Source organism: Macrobrachium rosenbergii, chromosome 49 (assembly GCF_040412425.1).
Source record: "Macrobrachium rosenbergii isolate ZJJX-2024 chromosome 49, ASM4041242v1, whole genome shotgun sequence".
Classification (NCBI taxonomy): domain Eukaryota; kingdom Metazoa; phylum Arthropoda; class Malacostraca; order Decapoda; family Palaemonidae; genus Macrobrachium; species Macrobrachium rosenbergii.
Genome location: NC_089789.1, coordinates 37,324,254 through 37,350,144, shown reverse-complemented (window position 1 = coordinate 37,350,144; position 25,891 = coordinate 37,324,254). Strand labels below are relative to the sequence as shown.

Sequence of the window (25,891 nt, the reverse complement as noted above, 5' to 3'; positions counted from 1 at the left end):
AAGAGACGAAACGTAGAAGGCAGAAAGCATCCTAGCAGCTCAGGCCCATGAGGGAACAGTGTCAAGAATCTTTGGTGCTGAATCGTCTACAATGACGTCCACTGAAGGCTGCCTCGAGTCTATGTATGAGTAGATCTTGGGCCCTGCAGATGCAATACGGGCTGCTCTATGAGAAAGAGCCAGTGCTAACAAAGCCAGCTTAATCACAAACGTCTACGGATGTTGAAAAGGGCGGTCGTTAGTAAGGACCAATGGAAGTGTTTCATAGAGAGATGATCGCCATTTTGCCACAGACCTGCATTTCGTTTTTACTGGATGTTACAGTGGTGGTTAGTTTGTTTCCAGACTGGCCTTATGCCAACACGGCTCTTGCCTAAAGACGACCCAAGAGGTAAGGTATGGTAATTCTGCAAAGATGTTTTCAAAATATCGCTGACACCGGGGAAGGCTCAGAGGAAGAAAACAAGACAACGGTTATCTAAACAATATCCACATTCATACGTTGTATGCTGAATTGTGGATGAATCCCGTGGCAAAAAATCTACAACATTAGCCACTTCATACAGCTATAAAGAAATTTATTAGTAGAGCACATCAAGCCCCTACTCACACACACACTACACCATTCACCTTTATCTTATATATATATATATATATATATATATATATATATATATATATATATATATATATATATATATATATATAATATATATATATATATATATATATATATATATATATATATATATATATATATATATATATATATATATATATTATATTATGTGTGTGTACTCGTCATTTTTTCCTCAGGGGGTGGATCCAGAAAGCACTACCTTTCCAGTTTTCAGAAAACATTTTTGGAATGAAATTAATAACCCAACGTATGTTCAGAATTATGTGTTAACGGTATCTAGCATTTCTTGGAGATCACATTACAGTACAGTGCGTGCGTAAGTGTAAGTATATAAGAGAATGTCACTGGAAATAACAATTCAATGGCCCAACCTTTTAAGGAGATAATCATGCTTCTTGATGAAAACTTTGATAAACTCAGGGGATTCAGAAGGCAGGGGAAAACCAGTAGGCACCAGAAACCTTTATTTGGTGAATAGTAAGAAAATCAGGATCAGACTCAGTGGCATAACCGATCAATCAACTTTTTTTTTATTAGAGAAAGGCAAAGAATATTATTACAGTTAACTTAAAATGAGCGTGGAAACCTTGGGTCTAAAAGAAAAAGCTAAGACCTATTGAATGATTGATTTGGCGTCATAAAATAACGTTACAATAACGGATATTTACGTAATGTAACGTTGCAACCAATTTTGGTCATCGACACCTGTCAACACCGGATATGCGATCCCTTTTAACTATACGTACAAACTTTACTGTTTAGACGAGTATTGTTTATTTATATATTTGTTTCCTTAATCTATTTTTTGTCTTTAGTTTATTTGCCACGGCAATGCAGCTATATGCAGTAGATTAGTAAGACAATTTTCCTGATTCGCGTTAGCATATTTGCTCTACTTCCATTTTGGAGTTTTGAACTGCCCTCTTATGCAGCTTTATTCAACGTTTGCCGTAATGGTAGAAACACGACTGAGCAAGATGTTTTCTGTCCTTTGCAAGTACCAACCACCCAATCAACGTCCTCTGTATCTTCATTTTCATATTTCAACCTTCTTTTTAAATAACAAATGTTTCTTCCTTTCTTGAGATACTGTTCCATTATATTTTTATACTTTTTTTTCTTAGTTGAATCACAATTCTTATCATTTACAGTAGCCTAGTGTTCTTATCTGGTGGCCCCCCACCGAGAGTGCTTCGTGGGACCCGTAAATTCATCTCGATTTATTTCTTCACATAAACGAAGAATGCCACCACTTGCTGAAAAACAATTGTTGTATCAAGAACAACATCGGCACATCAAAATTAGATGTTGGCTCACTCGATACGCGACTAAACTTGCAGCGATATGTGTTCTGTTACACAAACGAAATTGCAACTAATTCGATACGGCTACTTTACTCTCCTGAGTAAAACAATGATCAGATGTATTTATGGGTACCAATAAATTCAAAATAATGCTTTAGGGACGTGTAACAAACGGAAACGGCAAAGTTCTTGGGGCCTTAGCCATCGAGAGCAACATTCGGTGACGTAATTGCCAAGGTTTAGTTGCACTCTCATCCGAATCTAATAATATTGACTTGAATCCGTTAAAATATTCTCTCTTTGTTTAATATATCAATTCCAGTATGCTTTTTGTTTGAATAAAATGATTTTAGATAATTTAATATAATATTTTTGTTCTTAATAATGCGTAATTATCCTCTCAAACTAAAATATGAAGCCTAAGTAATTATTTCACTACATTCGGACTAATGTTTTCAAAACCAAGGCTTAAAGAGTGGGAAGAGTAGGACCGAGCTCGATATATCTTGTAGTATTTGTTGACTTATCTTGAAAAGTAAGTATTGCTTTGATGCACGTATTCAGGATCATACGTAACAGATTCATTTGTATACGTGAGGCGCGGTATCTGGCAAAGACAAATCGGAAAAACGGGTGTAAATTGCTGTATTTTGTTGATGGGTTTTGGCCTGCTTTGTGAGGCCCGTTTGTCATGACAACTGCGTCCGGGGTATCGCACATTTTTTCGGTTACGGTTTTGTCACATCTTAAACCCGAAGGAATTCTTTCCCCTTGACGTAACGGTGTCGATACCCAGGCCAGTGTCTTGGTTCCATGGCCGTTAGGTAATTGTCATTGGCCTTGGATGTTGTGTAAGGCTGGTATGTACTACGCCTACTCGCTCTGGCATAGGCGGATTGCGGACCTGGGCTGGTTAGCTTTCCTTTCATCCAGTCGCTAATGGAATTTTCTAGTAAGGGTATTATTTTACTTTTAACCATTATTGTAGTTTGAAATATACTTTTCCCGTGTTTTAACGTGTGCATTGAACGTTTCGGTATTATTTTATATGTTGCCAATACACGCTATGAAATTGTTACCTACGTTTTTGAAAAGAGCTCTTCATTTTCGTTATTTTGAACCCCATAAACACTATGTGCAAATGATAAATAAAAAAATTAATAAAATTACGGCGTATAAGGTAAGAATACCGGCCCCCCTCCTCCATAGCTAGTATGGCAAAACTGTAACCAGTAAACACCCGTAGTTTGAGTTATATTGGTATCTTAAGGTTCTTTTAGTGCACTACCATTTCCTAGTCATTTTTGCATGAAAAACCCAAAATGGTTTTTCGTTCAAAAATGGCTGGCTGGAGTCTTATTGGCAACTTATAAAATTTTACCGACGTTTCTATCGTTCGTTTCTCACAAATGACAAACCAGCCATGCAGCATCATGCTAAGAACCTTGTACCCTAGGTCATGTTAGGTTAGATGTAGTTGGTTAGGTCTTTGGAGCCAGTTGCGAACGACGGACACAGGTTCCGCCAATGAAAAAACTAACTTTTTTTTTTTTTTTTTTTTTTACTAGAATGCCATGTCCAGCTGCAACCTGACCTTACCTGCCTAACCTGACTTGGGGTGCCTTGCATTGACCTGGCCAGGGGGCTTTTGTCCCCCCACCCATGGACCCGAACAAGTAACGTTGAACATCGGAAACATGGACTAGGCTAAGCCTTCACATGGAGGTAGCGTTAGGGCTTGCCCTTGTCATTCTGGAAGCTACCCAGGTTTTTTGCGAAAGAAACGAACACCAGAAAAGTTCAAAGCACCCATTAAAGTACAGGAATTTGATGTATTCAAGTCCAAGATGTGATAATGGTTTAAAGTAAAATTTTACTGCCATATCTGCTTGAGGTTAGGAAGCTAAGGGGTTTTTCAGATTAGGCTAGGTAAAGCTTCCCTGCTCTGTTGTCAATAGCAACCTAAGCCTACCCTAAAATTTATGAAACAAATTTTTGTGTGTGTGTAGGCCTTGTAAAATTTAAAAGGCTGAATACTGTATTTCTCTAAGCATTTAGCCTTAGGTTTCATTTTCTGCTTGTTTGTGAGTAGAAGTAATATTAACATAAGTCTACTAAGAAGAAAGTTTTTGGTCTTATCTGCTATGTAGTATTATACCTCTCTATTTATTTCAGTTAAAACTTGGCTGTGGCCTAGTAGCTGGCAACAGCTACGTAATCAACAGATTAGATAGGCAAGCCGGTGACTTTATGGTAATTACTGGGATAGATCCTAACCTAATCATCCCAAGTTAACCTTATCCGCTAGTGTGGACTGAAGACCCATTTAACCTTGCATGTGAAATGTGTCATTAGTATTTATAGGGATACATCCTAATTTAATGTAGGATGGATTTGTGTGCTATTCTTTGCACATCTGTTCTTAAGGATGTCTTGTGTCTTTTGAAAGTCTGAATATTAAAGTTGGATTTTTCAGTTAACTAACTAATAGTGTCTACAGGAGGTTCACTCATCACTATTACTGCCATGCATCTGGTTACCTAGCTTGCTTGCAGTTGTAGGCTAATAGTCCTAAGGAGTTATTTAGCAATATTGTAAAAGATTTTAAGAAGTACAAGAATTGTAGATTAAGCTATCTGGAGGTTTATTGTCCTGTTGTGTAATCTTAATAAGGTAAAGTATTGTTTACCAAAATAGGGCTAGCTTGAAATAGATTCAACTTACTGAGTTTTCGCAGTAGTTGCAGTTAGTCTGAAATTACAGAGCAGATCTGATTTATTTAGCCAAAGGTACCATCTGTATACAGTACCCTCATCATATAGCCTATGTCTGGTATGTTATTCTTTGACCCAACTTAATATGTCACAGGCCTATATAGAATATTTGCACCCAGGTAATTTTAAAATATTCTCATTAATTCAGGTTTGCATAAATCCTTGTCTAGTCCCACAGTTGCAAGCCCTTTAATAATATTTATTTACCTGTAGTTTTGAGGCATAGTCAGTTTTTTTGTCGTGATGAATGGAGTTATGGTAATCCATTTTTGAAGAAAGTTCTGTGCATACTCTGACCATTGATCTGTCAAGTTACTCTTAAGTTAGATTTCTCATTTATGTACTTGTGTAGAAACTTGCATATTTGAATCTTTGATGCTCATGTGCTAGAAAGTTGACTAAGAATTATCTATTTTCCAGGATAATCTATATTTAACCAGATGTAGAAAAATGACTTCCTTAGTTGCACAAGATGCAAATAATGTTGTGCCCTCATACCATCGTCCACCATGTCTTTCATCTTTAGCTGCTACATTTGTTGCCCGGAGCCTTATATATGAAGATTATTATGAATGCAACCATTATAGGTAAGTATAATTACATGTAATCTAGAGGTATGAGTATATGATATTTAAAAATATAATGTTAATACTAAAATGTTTGAAGAATTGACAATTTTTTTTTTTCTCTATCTCTTTAAATGTTGAACAAGCATTGTTTTTGGAGCTCTGTAGTCTTACTAGTAAATTAAGGCATTCTTGTCCTAGTTATTCCAATTCAAAGTGTGTACGGACAGTACAGTGAACAAACCTATCATTTTACGAACGTTTAACACTGATGAGATGCGATTAAGCATTGTATTTGATTTCTCTCTAGCACATAAGACGACCTTCATGGTGCCCTGTATAAAGATTGGTTTATTCTGTTATATGGCCTTTTTTTTTAAGTATTTCCTTAAGGATACAGAAAGTAGAGGTCAGCAGTGTAAATGCCTTTCACAGTTGCATGAGAAAGGCACCCATCAGAATACAGTTGAACTAATTAGAAGGTACATAAGTGAAAAGGCCCATATTGCATACATACTGGTATTGGTTTAAGTTTAAGTGGAGTTTCCATGCTTGCAGAACAAATCAATTAGTTCATAAACTTGCTGGTCAAACTTTCATAGAATAAAGTGGCTTATGTGAAAAATAAGAAATCATAAATCTTAAGGATCGTGCTTTCGGATACTGGTTAATGAAGAATACAATTGGTATTTGCATGGAAAGTTTCTCTTGCCTTGGTTTCTTCATGGTACTTCAGGTTTTTACAGGACAGGACATACGGCCATATTTGTTTCTGGACCACTGGCGTAATGTCATGTAGATTAAAGTTGGGGAAGGCATTTAATGGACATTCCAGTGATGTGATTCCCTAGATATCAAAGTCCTTGAAAGCATTACCTCAGCGATTGACATTTGCTTCCATGATGGGAGAACGAAATAATCAAGGATGTTGGTATGGATTTTCTTACTATGGGGCTGCTACTTGGGACTTATAGCTGCTCCTTTAACCTCTTTAACTGTAATTCTCTTAGATATTTTGCCGCTAAATGGAAGGTTAAGGCTTTGTGAAAGTCTTTTCGTAGAACATGGAAAATTATATATTTTTTGTCATTATTCAGTGAAGCATACATGTATTGATTTTAGCTTTATTGTGTTCATTTTCACAGTATGTTCCTTACTTATTTTCTTGTTTTTTCTTGTGACTGTAGGTGGGATCCAGTCATCATATGGCAGTATGAACTACCACAGAGAAAGAAAAAAAATAAAAAGGCTGTGGATAGAACCCAGTTATACACTGAAGCTTCGATGCCTATACCACAACCTCCCTGGGTAAGTGTGAATACCTGTACTAATTTTCAATAAGTTAATGCTGAGGCTAGGTCATTAGTAAGACTTTTTTGAGTAAGGGAAAAAATTTTTATCCTAAATTCCAGATTTTATTTCATTATTTTTTTTTTTTTTTGTCATCCAGGATCTCTGAGTCTTCATTATCATTAACATTTTTACCTGCCTGTTCCCTTTTCAGTTTTGATTTTTTTTGCATCATTTCCATCTGCAAACACCTCCTGATGGTAGATACAAAGGGCTGCAGATGATTTAAGTCTCTTCATAAATACACTTGAGGAAGGGTATTATAATGAGGGTGAAAGGTGGAGTACAGTATATTGCCTCCATAAGATGGGAAAGAAGAGATTATATTAAGAATATGGTATCATTCAGTGTAGGGGAAAGGGATCATATATGGAGAAGGATCTAGCATCAGATTCTTTTCGTGTGGTCTAGAAACGTCCTATATCTATCTAGTGGTTGGTTCCTTGGCCATGAGGGTTGTTTTGGTGTTTATGGGAAAATTCTCAAAATATTTAAGAAATTTCATGCTATTTGCCTTGTGAAATGGAAATTCAGAATTTTCTTTTAAGTAAGCCAAGATGGATTATACACACTTTGTCACAAAATTGCATAGCTTGTGCATGATATCCACATTTCAGAGTTATCAGGTACTGAATATTTATTGTACTGTATTAATTTTCCTGTAGAAAATATAACTTGGATAGCTTAGAAACACAGCATATGAGAGGGTAAAGTCCATTCCTTGAACATAATAGCAAAGTTATTTCTCTATACCTCAAAGGTTGAACTCGGAGTGTGAGAATATTGTACACTGATAGTGGGTTTCTTTTCATAGAGTAACTATTTTTTGGAAAAGTGGCTATTAAAGTTGTACACAAGTACAGACTAAAAGTATTTTATCTTTGAAGGCCTAGGTAAATCACCCTGGTACCATAATGAACTTTTCAGGCTTGAGAGTGCAATAGCTTTCATATTTCATTGAAAAAAAAAAGTTGTCCATCCCATAAAATCTTAATGGCTACGTGTAGGAAGATAAGTAACTTTTAATAAATGTTAAATTCAATTTTAAGAAAGGTGAATTGAATTATGAAAAAGGAAATTGAAGCAAAAATAACATAGATGGAGGATATGAGCCTTAGTTTCAGAACATTTAGAGTGTATCACTATGCATATCACAGCCTTCATATGTTTTTTCATGTGTTTACAGAAAGAAATGAAAAAATTCCGTGATTGGTGGTGGAACAATAGCACATTGGGAAGTTTGGATTCTGCATTGCGTTGTAGGATAATTGATGCTATAGAACGGTTGAGCTGGACCTCAGCTACAGAAGAAGAATATGTTTTATTTTTGTTACTTCGCCTGTGTGTTGATACAAGAATTGAAATTGGCAATAGATTTCAGATTGCCAGGTGAGTGAAATTAAAAGACAGTTATTTTTTTATATCTTGTCATATTTTACCTCAAGCATATTTTGTTGCTTATGTTACTTCACTTTTGTGTTACTCAGAATCTCCATTTGAGCATTCAAGTCTTTCAAAACAAATCTGTACAAGTTGTATGTGAAGTACCTCCCCTCGAAAGCGAGACTTATTAATCATAGGAAGTCCAATAAAGATTCAGGCAAATGACTTGCCACCTAAAGAGCTTTTCATTCAAAGAGAAATTTTTATTAAGTCATCCATCACCATTCCTTGTGAGAGGTAACAGAATTTTTTAGTCAATAAATGTCAAGGGACCTCTATCAGACATAAAGTTCCAGATTATGCAGTGTATACGCAAAAGCGAAACCTTTGTCTGGTTAGGATTTGCTGCAGTCCAATATCTTCTACTAAAGCAAGCTTGATTTCAATACCTAATAATGCATCTGTTTTCACACCAGATTTGTGCGCAGTATGACCAGTAGTTACAGTTATCAAAAACATTCCACAGCAGAAATTTATAATTTTCAGCCACTGTAGAACGGCTATATTTAGAAGGCCTTCATAATTATTGACCCAAAAATCCATAACAAATTAAGTTTTCATACCACATATGGGCATGGTATAAATATATATCGAAATATGCTGGGTTCTAGCTCACGTAGGCATTAAGGAAATGATACTGGTAATGCAGCCATAGCTGCAATCACTGTAAATAGATCAGATAAGGCCCTTTCTGTCAGTGCTTTGCTACTATCTCGTCAGTAAATAGCAGTTATTGCAGGACAGGGAATGTGACAATAATAAATTTAAACAGATTAAACCAGCTATTGATTGATTGATTGATTAATTATGAAATTTAGGTCTTGAGACCAAGCATCGGAGCCCATCAGGATTATTCAGCGCCGTAATGAAGGCGAAATATATAAATTGATGATATTGATAATGAATAGGTGAATGATGATATACTAGTAAAATTCAGTGGTAAAGTATAAAAGTAAAAAATGAAGAATGATATTAGATAGAACCAACAAAAATTAAGTATATATTAAAGTTATATATTCAAAATATATACACGTAGTATAAGAACAAATATGACTGACATCTTTATTAAATATACTGAAATCATATCTCATTAAAATAACCAGATTCTTTCTGGATTGTGATGTTATTCCTATGATAGTTAAGAATGGTAACTTGCTGTATAGTTAAACTGTTTATGAATAATAAGAATAATAATAATATAATAATATTAATAATAATAATGCTGTATATCAGGTCCACAATAATATTCAATGGTATTCTTGTTGATTTTATAAAATCAACAAGAATACCATTGAATATTCTGGACCCTATATACAGTATATCCCGTTCTCGATCTAGAGGAGAAAGACCTACTACTACTACTAATAATAATAATAATAATAATAATAATAATAATAACCTGAAGGACTAAAATGTAATACCTACTGAAAATTAGATACCATTATATGTGTCATGTGCTAATTAATAGCACTCTTCCAGGGAATGGTGTTTTGACTTGTCACAAGTTATCAGTCAGTTGGGTCCCTTCCCAGTTCAGAAGCTGTTTGTGACCTATGATGCTCTTGGGATAAAACCTGTCCTCACAGCACTTGTCCAGCAGTCACCACATTTACAGGTAAGCTTATCCTCAAACAGCGGGATAAAACCTCTTAATGCCGTTTGATAGATTTCTTGTGACTTGCGCAAAGGATGATACCTAATAAGTTTTTAGATTTTACAGTCTAATTTTCTCTCACATGTCTTTTGTTTAGTCATTTTTTCCCTATCAGTAAATCAGGAAAATTTTATTGGATTGCAGGATGCTAAGTTGATTTTTATTATATAAAATATTAACAAATATACAGTATTTTTGGTTATTATGGCGAGATTCTAACAATTGAGTTTCACTCATTTTTGCTCTTATCCGCAGTAGTTACAGCACTGTATAGGTTGTAAAGAAAACACTGTATTAAAAAATAAGAATGACAGTGATGAATGCAGAATATCTATTTCTTATAATGTTAAAAGTTAAAGATTGCCTTCAGCTACTGTAGTTTTTCTTTTTTGATATAAAGTAGATGCCTTTTGTACTCTTAAGAATGGAAGATTTTAAATTAAAAAAATGTATTACATTTAAAAGGTTATGCATACACATAATTTTGAAAAACTGAAATACTGACTGTTTGTAGTAGTTGTACAGTTTTTAGCAAGAGTTTGAAAAAAAATTGTTATCTTTGTGATTTTTATTTTGTTTTGACTGTCTTTAAACTTTTCAAGGGTTCTGCTGTTTTCTTTTTCTATTGGCCAATCCAGTATTTGGAAAATGTAATTCAGATTTTGCAAAAAGGTACAAGTGGACAAATTTCAGGCAAGAGATGAGTAATCATAGTAGAATGTGGTAAGTACTCAAGACTAGATAGTGAAGTTAAACAAAGATCAAGAAGAGGAGAGAGACTATTTGGACAGACTGATGATGTTGACAGTGCCTTGTATTCAGGGAGTGGCATGGGCATTGCATAGTCCATCCATAGAAATATTGAAATAAATATGGTTGGAAAGATATAGATGATATTAAATGTCAAAAGAAGTCACAGAAGAAGAAGGAAGACAGTATTGGACCAAATATTTTTATAACTTAATAAATAAGAGATATTAAGGGGATAATTTGATTGATTGTATCAGAAGCTGAAGATGACCTGAATGTATTATGAATGACCTCCCAGCTTTTGAATTCAAAACGATCATAAAAGACACTTACGAGATGGAAAACAGGTTATGATGATATCATGGCTGAGATTATTCTAGCTGAAACTGAAATGACTCCTTGTATACTAACTAAACTGTTTTGCAGAATATGGAATGAAGAAGCAAAGCCTGATGATTGGGAAGTGGAATTCATAGCAGAGATACCAAATAAACGCTACTTGACTGAATGTGGTAACTGTAGAGGCATTACTCTAGCGTCAGTTGTAATGGAAATATTCAGAATGCCTATTTGCAGTGGGCTGGAGAAAGAATTGTATGAAATTCCTAGAGATGAACAAGCTGGTTTTAGATAAGGCAGGAGTTTCGCAGATCAAATATTTATGTTTGAAAACATTCTTTGCAACAGTGCATGGAACTTAAAAATCTGATCGCTTTTATTGATTACAATAAAGAATTTGGTAGTTCCCACAGACCATTATAATGGGAGGTGTTGTATTGCTATGGCATTCCTGTTAAATCTGCAAAGCTAATGGAAAATATCTATGGACACACACAGTAGATTCAAAGTCAGTGTTGATAAGGTCTTGTCAAGTGAATTTGATGTTTGTCCTTCTCAGATATTATAAAAAAAAAAAAAAGTGGTCAGAAATGGAAGAGCAGGTTTGGAGTTGAGTAATGATAGAAACTTGACAAACTTTATGTAGAGGATTCTGTTTTCAGCAACAAAACACAAGATTTACAAAGCCTGCTTAATGGAATGCTTCATATATTGAAAGAGATGGGATTCAAAATAAATTAATAACAACAAAATTAATGAAGATAGAGTATGCACAAAGGTATGAAATACCTACAGATGGAAAGGGTTTATGAGGCTGAAGCTTTCGAATATTTATGAAAAATAACCAGTACAGGATCTCTTAAGTAGCCATATACTGAATTAAAGAAAAAAGCTAATCAAACAATGGGCAGGTTGAATAAGATTTAGAAATCAACTTAAACTACAGACAAAATTGTAGTTATGCGAATATGTCTTCGTATGAAATTATTGTATTTGAAGGATTTTGTCAATTTGAGAATAGGTTTTAAGAATCAGAGAGATGGAAATGGCTTGTACATGCCATTCACACAATCCTCAGGAAAAATTTTTGCGATAGTGTCATCTGGGCTCCTGTGGAAACAAGAAGAATTGGAAGCCCCAGACTGACTTGAGTAAAGAATGTGAGAAGGAAGACTTGAGATGAGTGGAGGTATTGGAAGATGAAAGACCTGCATGGTGGAATTTCAGAGGTTCTTTGTATAACGTGGCATTAGTGGTGATGATAATGGTGTCTTTGAAAACTTTGGTAAGAGAAGTAGGTATAAACTTGAGTGAGAGGATGGTCGCCAGGGTAAAGATGGCATAATGATTGTTAGTAGTGTGTGATGCAAGAATGGAAGGTATTGTGGCGTGGGAGGGGGGGTTGGGAATGGTACAAATGATGGCAGAATAAGAGAAGAAATAAATCATCATAGGGGAACTGCCAGATTTGTGGAAGATCAGATTGTATTAGTAAAGGTAATTCAGAATGTTTGAAACGGTTATTGAGCCAACTCATCATTTTAGAATGGTGAAAAATGTAGAAATGTGCGTGGTCAAAATTATGAATCAGTGTTTCGAGGTTTGGGAGGGACATGAGACCAGAAGGTGCATGACTAAATGGTGTGGCAAAATTTTAGAGTACATGGGAAGAGCAAGATGTTTTTACAAAGATGGTGGCTAGTGCACTATGTGCTAGAGTCATCCTCCTTTGGATTAGGTTCTTATTGCAAGGGGTTACATGGAGATCTGCCTCAAAGACCTATCACCTCATCTAAGGAGACACCTTCCTTGAGGGATGCTGCAGTATAAGTGAAAAAAGTATATGACACATTGGATTTGATCTGTTATTTAGTTACAGTACTGTACGTGTATAGCTGTTACTGTAAAAGACGGGTTCTTGAAGTTTTACACTAGATTTATGCTGTTATGTTTGCATACTATTTTGTTTGTATAGCTGATATTGTGAAAGGAAGGAGTTCCTGGAGGATTACAAAAAATTCAGTATTATTATGTTAGTAGACTATTTTGTTACAGCCAAGAACATAATAGTTCAGGGTAAGAATTAGACATTCTGCTGCTTTGTTAGTAGTTATTAAACTTAATTTGATTAAGTATTACATGCCACTTGTATAATATATTTTTCCCCTTTTTTGTGGAATAGGTTTTGAAAGTCAACCAGTGGGCATTAAGCAATGACTTCATGATGACTATCGGTTGCCATTGTCACTTACTATCAGAATTTGCCATTCCATTCATGCAACCCCAGGTATTTATGAGTGATGAAGCATTGTTTTTTTGCTTCTTTGATGGCATGAGTAGTGAAGAAGTGATTCAGTGTTGGAAAAACGGAACAAAACCAAGACGCTCGTTTTATCATCTGAAATACATTGATATTCTTTATTGGAAACAGACAGAGCGTTTTATTCAGATGGTGTCAGTGTTTTACCCTGAAGTGCGCCTTGGTGGCATTGATGCTTATTGTGATGTCAATGAAAAAGAAAATCTTATCCAGCCATTTTTAGATGTGAATGCTCAAGTGACTGCGCTTCGTGTCAGTTGCCGAACTAATGGTATCCTTGATGGCCGATTGACTAACCTAGCTAGCAGAGCACCATTCCTGAGAGAACTTCGAATTCATGTTGATGATAGTTTTGAAGGTGCTGATTGTGATTCCATATATGAGAAAAGGTTAGAGGAAGCTGGTGCTAAGTTAAAGGAATTGGTGTCTCAAATTTCTGCATTTGACTCTCTAGCATTAAGACCTCATCCTGGTGTAGATATTACGAAGGTTGTATTACCAACCTTACATGCACAAGGAAGTTGTATTACTAGTCTTCAATTATGTTATGAATATGCTCAAGTGAACTCTAACACACTATTTCAAATCATCAACTTGTGCCCTAGACTTTATCGTTTGGTCGTGTCCATGGTATTGCTTGACAGTGATGAAGCTTCAACAAGTTACAGGTAATCATTTTAATCTGTTAAGCACCTAGTCTAGACATATTATAGGTTCCAAGATTTAAGGTAGACCAGTTTGTTTAAAGTTATTGCTGTCCAGATTGTAATGATTACATTTTGTCTTCCAATTCCATTTATGATAGAACCAAGATTAGAAAGTAATTTTTACAAGCTTTAAGAATGGGATAGATTACAATTGGTGTATATATTCCATGAATGTGTACTTAGGCTATTGAGATTTTAAACTTCTTGCCAAATGCAGTACAGGTATTTTGAGACCTTGAAATGTTTCCTGTGTTATGAATATGTATTCATACAATGACACTGACAAATGAAGGAAAAGTGATTGATTTAATGTTGGGAATGAACTTACTGACTGTCAGCCTTTGTAGTTTTAATATTCAGAAATAATGCTGAAGATTTGACAGGGAAGTACTCTTTGAGTATTTTGAAAGATACAATCCTGCTCTCATTCCCAGATATATTTTTATAGTGCATTATATTACTTATTATTTTGAAGAAATAAGGATTCCGTGAGTTATATATCATTTTAGAAAGTACTTGATCACAGCAAGTATTTCTGACATTCTTGTGACATAATACAGCATTGTTGTTGTTCATGCCAACCTACATTATTAAACCTATGCATTGTCAGTGTCTTTATAACAACCCACATAAACGTGTTTGATAAAAAGATCTGTCATTTGTTATTTTTTGCTTACAATTATTAGTAGTATCTATAACTGAAGAAGCAAATGTAGATTTTTAGGGTGTCTTACAGTAAATATATTGTTTATCACAGGATGGTGGTTTACATCAAGGCGGCTGGGTTAACTCTTATTACACATATGATAGTATCTTCAAAACAGTATATGTAGTTAAATTCCATTCATTGGATTAACAACTATGTTACATTATAATTTACTGAAACATTATTTTGACAGGACTTTGCTTCAGCCTTGCAACACTCTCCATACCTTTGTCATGCGGGACATAGCATCGGGAAGTGATGAGAGTCAGGATTCTTGTTATGCAAAAATTGCATCTCAGATACTGAATGCTGCACCAAACCTTGAGGTAAATACACTATGATATATAGGGGTATACTCTCTCATTTTACTTATTTTAAAAACAAAATGTTGTGAATACAGTACTTGTTTACTGTATATTAAATTTTAGTGTAGTGAAAGACATGTCTATATGTTGCCCTTAAACAGCTAGCTTTCAGTGAGAAAGCAGTTTATTCTAGTTGCAAAGCTAAAAAGAAATGATTGTTCCTATGGGAAACCTCTGAAGGTCATGAGAATGGCTGAAATACCTTCTCTTTTACTTCAGTTATCTTTGTTGTTATCAATTATTTATTTACCATTGGTTTATTCTTATTATTTTTCCCCTCAGTTTTCAACCATCTCATGTACAGCCGCAATGATAACTACAATGATATTTTTCTCTGAATGTTTTTTTTTTTAATTTGTTTCCCATAGTTTAGGGTGCATTCATGCACCCTCATCATTAGGCATTATGTTCGCATGTTGTTTTTTAACTACTCTGCTGTTATTAGAATAAGTATAGGCTTTTGTTTTAGTAACTGCTTTGTTCAGTATTTTAGGATTTATGGTATACAGTACTTCTAAAGGGCATATATGTTACTGGAAGGAGCACATAAGGCCATGAGACCTCACATGGCCATCTTTCATTTCATACGTCTTGGTTTATTACCCATTTCAGTGGTTCTATGTGTGTTTTATTATATAGTTCTCTTCCTTCCTATTCATTCATGCTCTGCATGCTTTATGTCCCCAACGGTGCCATAACTCCCATAATGGAATACCACATGTTGTAAGCCCTTTATACCACACTGTACATGTTACCTTAGGTTCTTTGCAATGGGTCACTTTAGTTCCAGATGAATTGCCATCTGCCTTTTACTTTTCATCCATCCCATTTAGTCGCTTCCTACTTAGCCATCCAACCCATAGAACATTTCCTAGCCCTAGTTTTCACTTCAAAGTCTTCAGGCAAGCCATATGAGACTCTAGCAATGTGGTTCAGAGTTTTTTTTCAGCTGTTTTGTAATAAAAATAAAAAGGATGACATTGCCTACAATGTTATTTGCACTGTACACTGTAGATGGCACTAAAGGTTCTATGTAACATCTCTTTGACCTTGGACTGGAATGTATTTTTTGTTTTGTTTTTCATTCCATGTGTAGTCTTCCCACATAGTTTTCCATTTTCGTGTGCTTAACCTGCCGTAGTTATAACTTGTAGTTCTGTTGCTAAGCTTTGGAATCCTCTTATGGATTCAAGATTTTTCTGATTCATTAACCCTTCTTCCTTTTAGAAGCCAGGTTATTGCTTCCCATTTTCCTTTCTTTTTCCACTTGCTAGTTTCTTTAGGCCTTGGGTGAGGCCATTGGGTTTCTCATCCAGCCTTGTGATAGTCTAGAAATGTGACCAGTTACCTGATTACTCTGCATAGTACAAATTGTACTATGCATAGTTCTGTACAGTTAAGTTCTTATATGCTCCCTTTTGAGTTAAGATCCACTCTTTCCATCCCCTTAGCTTTACTTTTCAGTCCTGGGACAGTCTAGGTTGCCTGACCCATTACCCCTTTACTTAATAAACAGGTGTTTGGATTTTTAAAATCATTCATTTATCATTTGTATGGTTTTAGATCTTTCCTATTTCTTTTGGTGTGAGTTCTAAATGGGGTGAACTATGAATAGAGTTATAACAGTTGTTTGTTAAAAAGCCACCTTGCAAGAAGTTATCAGTAAATAGTTGAACTGGAACATCAAGTCAACATTCTCAGTTCCCACATGGCTGGGATAAAGTGTTCATTCTTTCTATAAGTCTTTTAAGAATTGGATAAACTGAAAAGGGTAAAGGTTCTGATAAAATTTATTTCAAGAACTTAAAAACTTTAGTATGTTGGGTGAAAAATGGAAGTCTCATAAAATATATTTACAGTAAAGGTAAATGTTCTGCATTCATGGAGTAGGTCACATAGGTTATTTGTCAAGTTTGACCAGTTGAAAAATGGGATGAAACAACTTTCGTGCTGCGTTCTTTATTTAAGGGTAAAGACTGATTCAGTCTAACAGTATGTATAATCTGTTTTGATTTATTGTAAGATTCATTATTCAGCAATGCCTGCCATACATTAAAGATGAAGGTTTTTAGAGATAAAGCACTAAAAATCATTGTCAGGAGTAGGTGCATTTAATCTGGTCATAGGTGCAACTTTGGCTGCCTTATCAGCATGATTTCCATTAATACTGTAACTAATGAGCAAGGATCCAAAATATTCAAGTAATTTTACTGGTTCCTTAAAATTTTAGGAATGAAAATTTAATCTGTTAAGTGAAAAGGATTTTTAGGGCAATAATTTTTTAAGGGTTTCTAGAGAATTTTCAGTCCCATAAAGTTTCAGATTTCAGTGTTATTTCAGATTTCTATGTTAGCTTATTTTTAATCTGTACTTCTGACCACTTTGCATACTTTTCTTCTGTAAAAACATAGGCATCACAGTATTTTCGTACAGAGAACTGGCTTGTTTCATTAGACGATGTTGTGGCTAATGCCACACTAAGTGGAGATTTGAAGCCTTTCAGTACAAGTTGCAAAGTGTGAGTCTTTACATCTTCATGATCCATTGTTTATGATGTTCAGGGGTATATGTATAAATTTTGGATAAGTATTACAAGTGCGTACACATACTTCTTTGTAATCCAGAGAAGTGAGAGTTCTAGTACTAGAAGAAATGTTATGTATACATTCACAGATCCCAAAAATCATGGCAGAAAATTGTTTATAGGTTGGATGTCCTTGATTAAAAAGCTTTTTTGTTGGGGGGTCATTTGCTTGAATTTTTTTGGCGCTTCATATTGTTAGTTAGTTAGTTAGTTATAAGTGATTTGTTTAACCAGACCTCTGAACTCTTTTATCATATTGTTAGTAAGTTGTGGTGAAGAGATGTGGTTGTTTGACAACTTTTGATTTGAATACGCAATTGTTAGTAAGTTGTGGTGAAGAGATATGGTTGTTTGACAACTTTTGATTTGAATACGCAAGTGCAGATTCTGAGATGTTCATTAGAATTGTTTTCAAGGTCTTTAATACTGTCTGATTTTGAACCGTAAATCTGGCTTCCATAGTCTAAAAGATTGAACAGTTGCTCTGCATCATTACAATAGGTATAATCTGTCAGCTTTCCAAGTTGTATATGATACCTCTTTCATCAGATTTAAATTATTTTTACTTTTGGAAAAAGGAGTATTTTGCAGTAGTTATCAAGATTGTTTTACATATTTAAGTTATTTTTATAATTCTTTTTCCATCTGATATCCTAAAACTTATTTTTTATTTTAACTTAAAATTGGAAGCTTATTGATGAGGGCCATTTATCAACTTGCTGTGAAGAGATAATGTTAAATTGAGATTTTAGGGTAAAGGATTTTACTTGTTAGTAAAAATGTTCTTTTGTCTTTCAGATGTTTGGATTATCCTATGAGGCAGACATGGTTGAAGAATTTGGGTGTCTTGCATCAAATACTGTTAGGACCCTTCATCTTCAGTTTTGTTCAGAAGTCAGTTTAGGAAGGTTACACATATTATTACAACGAACCCTTCCAAATTTCCCCAACTTGAGGACTTTGTCACTTGATGTGAAAGAAGGAGCAATGCAGTTTGAGGGTCTAGCATGTGTGTGTCGCACAGGGATAAATGTAACTCAGCGTAAGCCAGAATTTTTCCAGTTGCCAAAATGGGATAGTTCTCGTGGTTCTCAAAACATTTTTGCATTGTATGTAATGTAGAACATATCATAAACTACAAAATTTCTTGTGGTAAAACAGAAGAAATTAAAGTCATATATCTAGCTGTAGCATTGGCTGTGAGATAATAACAAATTTCTTTAGTCAGATACTTGTATTTGTTTAATAATCTTATTAATTTTTTCTACTTATGATGTTTAAAGTTTTTTTTATTTTGTCCAAGTTACTGTCAGGCAGCGCATATCCATTACTTCATATTGGCATCAGTTCTTTCTGATTAATCATTATTTAAAGTAAAATTAAGTCCAATTTAATTATTCTTCAGCTATTGAATTAAGGCCACCACTAACGTTCAGTTATACCTGTGCAGTTATGCCTGCACAGTCGGCCTGGACAGGCAAACCTCCACCAATAACAATGCAGTCTTTTTTCCTCATTCCTTCATAGCAGCCATGGCATCGAAAGATGATGCTGTCTATAATTGGCTTGCTGATAGCATATAAAAAACATAATTGCCAAGAAAGACATCCAGTGAAAGGGTGGCTAAAAAAAACCAATTTAGTACTCTTATGAGAATTTGTTGAAAGTTTAAATTTGGCCTCAAGGACTTTCATAATGTTCATTGAATATTTTATGAATGAAGGAAGAGTTCCATGGCAAGATAATTGAGTTAACGAAGTTAGTAATTGTTAGTTTTTTATTTCAAAGTTTACATATTTAGCCCTAATATTGTTTTTCTGTTTCATTAAAATGCTTATTACAAATTTGTTTCATTTGTGTGTTGGTTAGTCTATTCATTTCAAACTGGCTTACATATGATGTGAGCAATGTGCAAACATACATACTAGTCCAATAGTTTTATTTTTTTGTTATCAGGAAGTAGAATATTATTTTGTTCTCATTTTAAAGTGAATTATATATATGATGCATAATCATGAATAGTTGCATTATAGGCCTATTTATATTTTACATTATTTTGCCATAATAAATATTTATTCTCATTAAAAAACTGACTTGCATACTGTGTATGGTTTATAACCAAGAATAAACATACATATGCTTAATCTGTGCAGGTTGTTCACATTAACATTCAGTTTTGCCTGCACTGGCCGACTGTGCAGGCATAACTGCACAGGTATAACTGAACGTTAGTGGCGGTCTTTATACTCAGACTGCAAGTTGTTGCACATCCTTGTACAAATATAATTATCTCAGATGTCTGCAAGAGATTTTTGCATTTATGTATACTTTATGTAAAAATATAAGTATTTGGATTGCAGTCTGCAGTTTTAAGCTTGTTTTTATCAGACAGTAATTATATCATTGTTCCTTATGCACAAATGTTGATTTTATTTTCCACATGGATATATCTTCTTTATTTCATCATAATTTAATGTGGCCATTTATTTTAATTTTAAGGCCATTTCTTATATATTTTCAGAACAGGTCTGGGTGACCTCAATGTGAAGGGTTTCATTTTCAAAATGAAAAAGTATACCAGTGCTCTTGTTATTGAATATGATCAAGTCCATAATTTAAACAAAGTATTCATTGTCCATATTTCACTTTAAACTTAAAATTTGTGCTAAAGTTAAAACAGTAACTTTCGAGTTATCTGTAATTTGAATCATAAGTGTGTGTTGGTATCAATTAAGATTTGAGCAAGGTTTCATGAAATTCAAAAATTGTCCCATTCCCCTCTTTGGAAATAAAACAAATGTTTCCCCCCTTTATAGTGTTTAATCTATCATTCCTTTTTACAGGGCAGCTGTGCTAATGAAAGTAGTATCCTACGTGATTAAAACATTTAGCTATCATCTTTTGCGATATTTGTACTTGTTTGTAAGCCCCTCAAGGTATTTATTTACACAAAAATACAAACCATAGCCTTATTAAAGCTTATTACTTAATGCTTCAAAGGGCAGGCTTTCAAACTTTGCCTTCGAAAAGAGTACAGTACTTGGGACACTAGGCAAGTGAGTATCACCAGTCATTAATGTTCACATGTACAATCACTCAAAAAAGTTTTGCAACATACTTCAAAACTTTTCGGACAACAGCTTATAATAGCGACTCTGGCGCTTTTGGCAACTCAGTTGTAAGCGCGTGAAACAGCTGAACACTAGTGGTGGGTCCGAGAAATTAGCTGCAGTTTCCCTTAAGCAGGGCTTTTTCTGATACTGCTTACTGTTGTTATATTTTACTTAATTAAAGGAAGTTACTATAATACTCAGAGGTCATCGCAGTTCTTATGTTTTAATATTTTCATCTCCAACTGCCATCACTATCGTTGTTTTATCTCCATATGTGTGAACTTTGTAGACATAGGCCTACGACTGTTACAAGTTGAACTGTTAGTCTTATTAACATCAACAAATACGACTTTTGTAAAGATTTGCTTCACATTATTATTAATTAAATTTTTGAATGACTAATCCTATACCTATTGTGAACTAGTGAAACTTAATATAAAATATACTGAACTAGACTAACAGATTTCACGTCTTTTTGTAATACATAGAATATAATCGCGCGCACACACATATATATAAAATGCCGTTATCATGTGTAATTTCTCATTTCTTTCATTGCTACTTAGGCCTATCATTTTGATGCCTCTTATGAAGTTAACTGAACATATAATGCCTACTTTTGTATTTCTTATTATCTAAGTTTCTAAAGAATTAAAATTAGCTAGAAGTTCAACATTAATTTAGCTAATGCTAAATGCCAGCAGTGAAGAAGACTACCATGCTCATCAGTGGAGAATGTCTCCTCATCATAAAGATGACCATTACAGAAATCATCGGCCACTGGATTATATTATAACGCAAACCCCAGCCTCTATTCTTTGTGTTTCGCTGATATGAAGTGTTTCTTGGCAGGAGTATGATGAAATAATATCTTGGTCTCATGCAGCCTGTTACGGATGGTCTGAGCAGCAACTTGAAGGGATAGCATGTAATGTCTTCTCTCTTTATAGCAACATCGGTAGTCAGGGGAGTTAGGCGGAGCTCCTTCAGTGATCATCCGATGATGATACTTAACAGTAGTGCAACAATGAGGTTGTCCTCCAGTTTTTATAATGAATTTATCATGTTTGCTCGTTCTCTCTGTTGGTGTATCCCTCTATACATGGTTGTTTTATTTACGCTAAGCTGCCGAGCAATATCTACGATAGAAACATTAGTCTTATGCAAGTTAATGATTGTGGTCCGGCTTAGTGACGAGACAGTTTAAACTTTTCCTGCCTGAATGTGGAGTCACACGATAACATATGACGTTATGAGATTTTTTCTTTTTTGTTTTTGACAACGATAATGGTTGAATTCTTTCTTTCTTTATATATATATATAATTTCATTGATGGTTATTCAATATTATTTTATTAGTCAATAAGCTTTTATCTGGATTCGAAATATAGTTTCTTCTTTGACTCTTTTGCCCATTCTTTGACTCTTTTGCCCAATCATCTGAAGTGAAATTTTTCAAAATGTTTCGTCATTTTTCGTAATATGAATTTTTCACTCACCATTCTTTTTTTATATTGTTAACCGTATGATTAATAACCAAAATCGAATAAGAAAATTACATTTCCTTGTAAATATCAAAAGAACAAATTACTGTTAGGTGAACGAAAACTTCTGGAACATGTTGCAAAACATTTTTGAGTGACTGTACATTTATCTGTATGCTACTGTATTTCTCCAGTAGACCATGTCTGTGTGTAGTATTTTGTAAGCCTAAACGTGTTGCCTACTTCTTGGGCAAAGCCCACAATTATTTATTTCAGATGCAGTGACCACATCCTTCATTTCCCAGTAAGCACAAATTTTTGCAGACATATATATGCCTTAGAAGTTTCTAAAGTGTTGCAAGGAGTTGATGCTGTGCCAGAAATGGTTTGAACAACTTCGAGAAGCTCTCTGTCTCTGGCTTTTTAAGTTAAACTGTTCTGCAATTTCTGTCTTGGGAGTAATGAAACTACTTTGCAAAAGAAGTAATAATCAGTTAACTGCCCAAATACCAGTGTAGTCTGATGCCTTTAACCTATTTACTTTCATTGTTATGGGAGGCATCGACCTAGAAGAGCCATGATTGAAGCACACTACCCAGAACTACTTGAGCATACTTTTCAACACAAATCTATTAAATTTATAGAAGGGAATTGGGAAAAGTGCCTGGGCACCTTTAGAAGTTCTCATTTCTTTTCTTTTGTCATACCTCCATGGGACTGTAGTGTTCTCAACCTGGGCGTTGGCAGGTTGAATGAAAACTAATGGTACAGGAGATCCAGCCTTGTTATATATCAATAAATGACATCTTCATTTGCCTTCCAGCTGATGTCTATGCCACATCTGTACACATTAGTGGGAATCTAAGGGCAACTTTCCAACAGTTGTCTTGTTTATGCAAACTTGCAACTCAGCTCTCTGAGGAACAATCCTCTTTAGTCCACCTATCTCATTTCATGTTGTAACTTGTCAAATTGAGCAAAACCACCTTTGGACTGCTTATTCTACCAAAATCTATCATTGTCATGAGTTTAAGAGGAAGAGAATTGCAGCCGCCTTTCCCTTCCTGTGGCAACCCATATACTAGCCATGTTTTGGCTTCTGCATTTGAGCAATTTCCCTAATTCCTTGTGCCCAGGCAAAGTCCTTGCTCTCTTCTGAACTATGCACAGCTCTGCTGACTGGCTTTGTGACCAGTTCCTTCTGGTGACCATGTGTTCAAGCTTCTTTTTAGCTGTGGTCTTGTTAAACTGCATAACTTGACTATAGCCACTTATATTTTGTAAGGTTTCATTCTTGTGCCCTGGTAACCTACCAGAGATTATGGGTGTACAGTATTGTTGTGCTGTAGGTTGTCAGGTCCAAAAATCAAATAGTTACACTCTTTGGTTGTGGCGATCACCACCCTCTTGTGTCCAGCTCCCAGTCAGCTGCTTTCATGATCTGCTGCCTATTGCCAGGATTCTAGCTGGGGATTGCCTCCTAGATTTTGACTGGATTCCCATGAACTGTGCACCCTACTACCATATCCACAATAAGGACTGTTTCTGTTGGAGTTCAACAGCTTTGTCTCTCATGGCTGATTTTTCCTCTCCTGAAATTATTATTCCTCCAGAATCGTGGTAGCTGTCATCTCTCTTCATTTATCACCACTAAACCTTCCGTGAACAACCCTTCCTTCAATCTGAATCCGTTTTTGAATTTCCCATTGTTCATACATGGAACAAACCATAGGTCTTTATGTATAGGGAAAATCTCAAAGCACAGCTGGATCCGGTTTAAAAATAGAACAAGGTTTGGTGGCATGAGTGTATCAGCCAATGGGGAGAGAAAGTAGGCAGAGCCTGACCTCTTCTCCCCCCTCTGTATACGCCATGATTCACCAGTTCTCTCTCAAACTGTCCGCAGGCAAGATGTACACTGCCCTTTCTAGCATAGAAGCCGGTTTTTTACACACTTCCTGTTCTTTCTTCACCTTGGTGTTCTGGTTTTTTTATTCTGTTTTTGTGTGTTTCCGTGATATATTGTCATTATCAGTGTATATTTCCATTCGAGATGCAACCCATGAATCACCTAAAAAGGCTGTGCCTCAAAGGAACTGTCCTGGGGTAGGTAACAACCCATGCTTTCGTTATCTAGTCTCTCGATACTGATCCTCATTCAACTTTTAGCAGATGCAGATCAAATGATTGCAATGTAAGTAACCCCTATTCAGAGTGTCGTGATTGGTCTCTGGAGCAATGGAAGCGTTATGGTAAGAAGAAATACAAGAAATCGGCTATTCCGAAATGGGAAGGCTATGTGTCTCCAATGGCGTCAGATGCCACCATTCCTTCTTGTTCTTTCTCTCCTTCACCAGATTTATCTCTCATTGCATCTTCTTCTCAAGAAGATTTTACTCCTTGTTCTTCTCTTGCTTCATCTCTAGATAGCTTGAGGAAGGGTCCGGGAGATCTCATGATTGATTTAGCATCCTCTGTCCCCCCCCACACCCCATGAGGAGGGAGGCAGGTCCCCCTTGTACTGTTGTTTCTGGGATTGATGCATAGAAGCCGAGTGTTGGTCTTCACTGGGCCTACCAGTGGAGCCCCACCTTGGGGGCCTGCTGTCCCACCTCTTGTTTCCCATCTCCCAGTGTCTGCCACCATGTCAGTCTCTACAGCTATGGTGTCTGTGACTTCTGCTTGCATTTCTACAGCTGCAACTTCCTCGGCCTACACTCGTTCCTTCATTGGCTGTGTCCCTCCATCGGTTTCTGTTCCTGGGCCTTCTACATCTTCTCCTCCCAACTCCTTGGTTCAAGCCTTGATGGATAAAGTTGAAAGTGCACTTCTGAAGTTCAGCTGCTCCAATACAAAGAAATCTAAGAAGAGACGTCGTAGATCTCCATCTTCCTTGTCTTCTTTTTCTCATTCATCTTCTTCGTCATCTGTTCGTCCCATGCCACGAAGGCATTGGAGGAAGAAGGATTTCGTGGCCCCGTCGCAAGATCCACAGGCCCTCTTTGGATTCCCGCTCCATTTCTCCTTTGTCTGGGGGCAAGACATACCACCCATCTCCTACAGTTGATTCTCGGTCGGCCAATCACGGCCGTATCGTTGCCTCCAAGTTTGTTCCTGGTTCGTCTCCAGCTGCCCATCCAGAGTTACTTGCCATTACAGATGGCCGTGTGTCTGTCAAGGTTCACAGCTGTATATCTACTACCGTAGTTACTGATGAGCATCGCCCAGTTCCTGATTCTTGTCCAGCAATGCACTCTACAAGAGAAGTCTCCCCTAAGAGCCATAGATCTACAGTTCAGGCTTCTCAAAAAGTCGCAGTCATTTCACCTTCTGCTCATCCTGCTCAAGAAATGAGGGTTAAGACCACAGCCATTAAGAAGACAACAAGGCAGTCGTAAGGAAGTCGACATCACACCTGAGGGAGCGTTTTCATGATCGGGATTGTTCCTCTCTTAGGGCAAGTAGTTCACGGCCTCATTCACGCAGCCGTGACCATTCTCCACGTAATGAGAGTCCTTTTATAGTTGTGGAACCAGCCATGGCCATCCTCTCCTTTAACACAGTCCACGCTCTTGTTCGTGTGGCTGGAACCGCTATCAAGACAGAGTCCCTTAACTTTCATTAGAATGATATACAGTGAACCCCCGTATTCGCGGGGGATGCATCCCACCCACCCCCGTGAATAGCTAAAATCTGCGAATACTTAAAACCCCTCTAAAAACACTTAGAACTGCCCATTTTGATAGTTTAAACACAAGAAAAACCCTGTAAAAATGCTTATAGATGAGTATTT

At 35.8% G+C, this 25,891-nt stretch overlaps 1 protein-coding gene across 3 annotated transcripts; it reads left to right on the top strand.

Moving 5' to 3' along the window:
- Window positions 1-2,387: 2,387 nt before the first annotated feature.
- Window positions 2,388-20,313, top strand: LOC136832254 (uncharacterized). 3 transcript variants are annotated; one of them, XM_067093116.1, is made up of 8 exons: window positions 2,388-2,479; window positions 5,139-5,305; window positions 6,472-6,592; window positions 7,821-8,023; window positions 9,557-9,692; window positions 13,003-13,808; window positions 14,747-14,879; window positions 18,301-20,313. In XM_067093116.1, exons 2-8 carry the CDS (start codon window positions 5,169-5,171, stop codon window positions 18,622-18,624), a joined length of 1,860 nt encoding a protein of 619 aa, XP_066949217.1. In that variant the 5' UTR covers window positions 2,388-2,479; window positions 5,139-5,168; the 3' UTR covers window positions 18,625-20,313. The 3 variants fall into 3 exon arrangements, with proteins under 3 accessions (XP_066949217.1, XP_066949218.1, XP_066949219.1); XM_067093117.1 differs by lacking the exon at window positions 2,388-2,479 and adding an exon at window positions 2,610-2,896; XM_067093118.1 differs by lacking the exon at window positions 2,388-2,479 and adding an exon at window positions 2,688-2,768.
- Window positions 20,314-25,891: the final 5,578 nt, after the last annotated feature.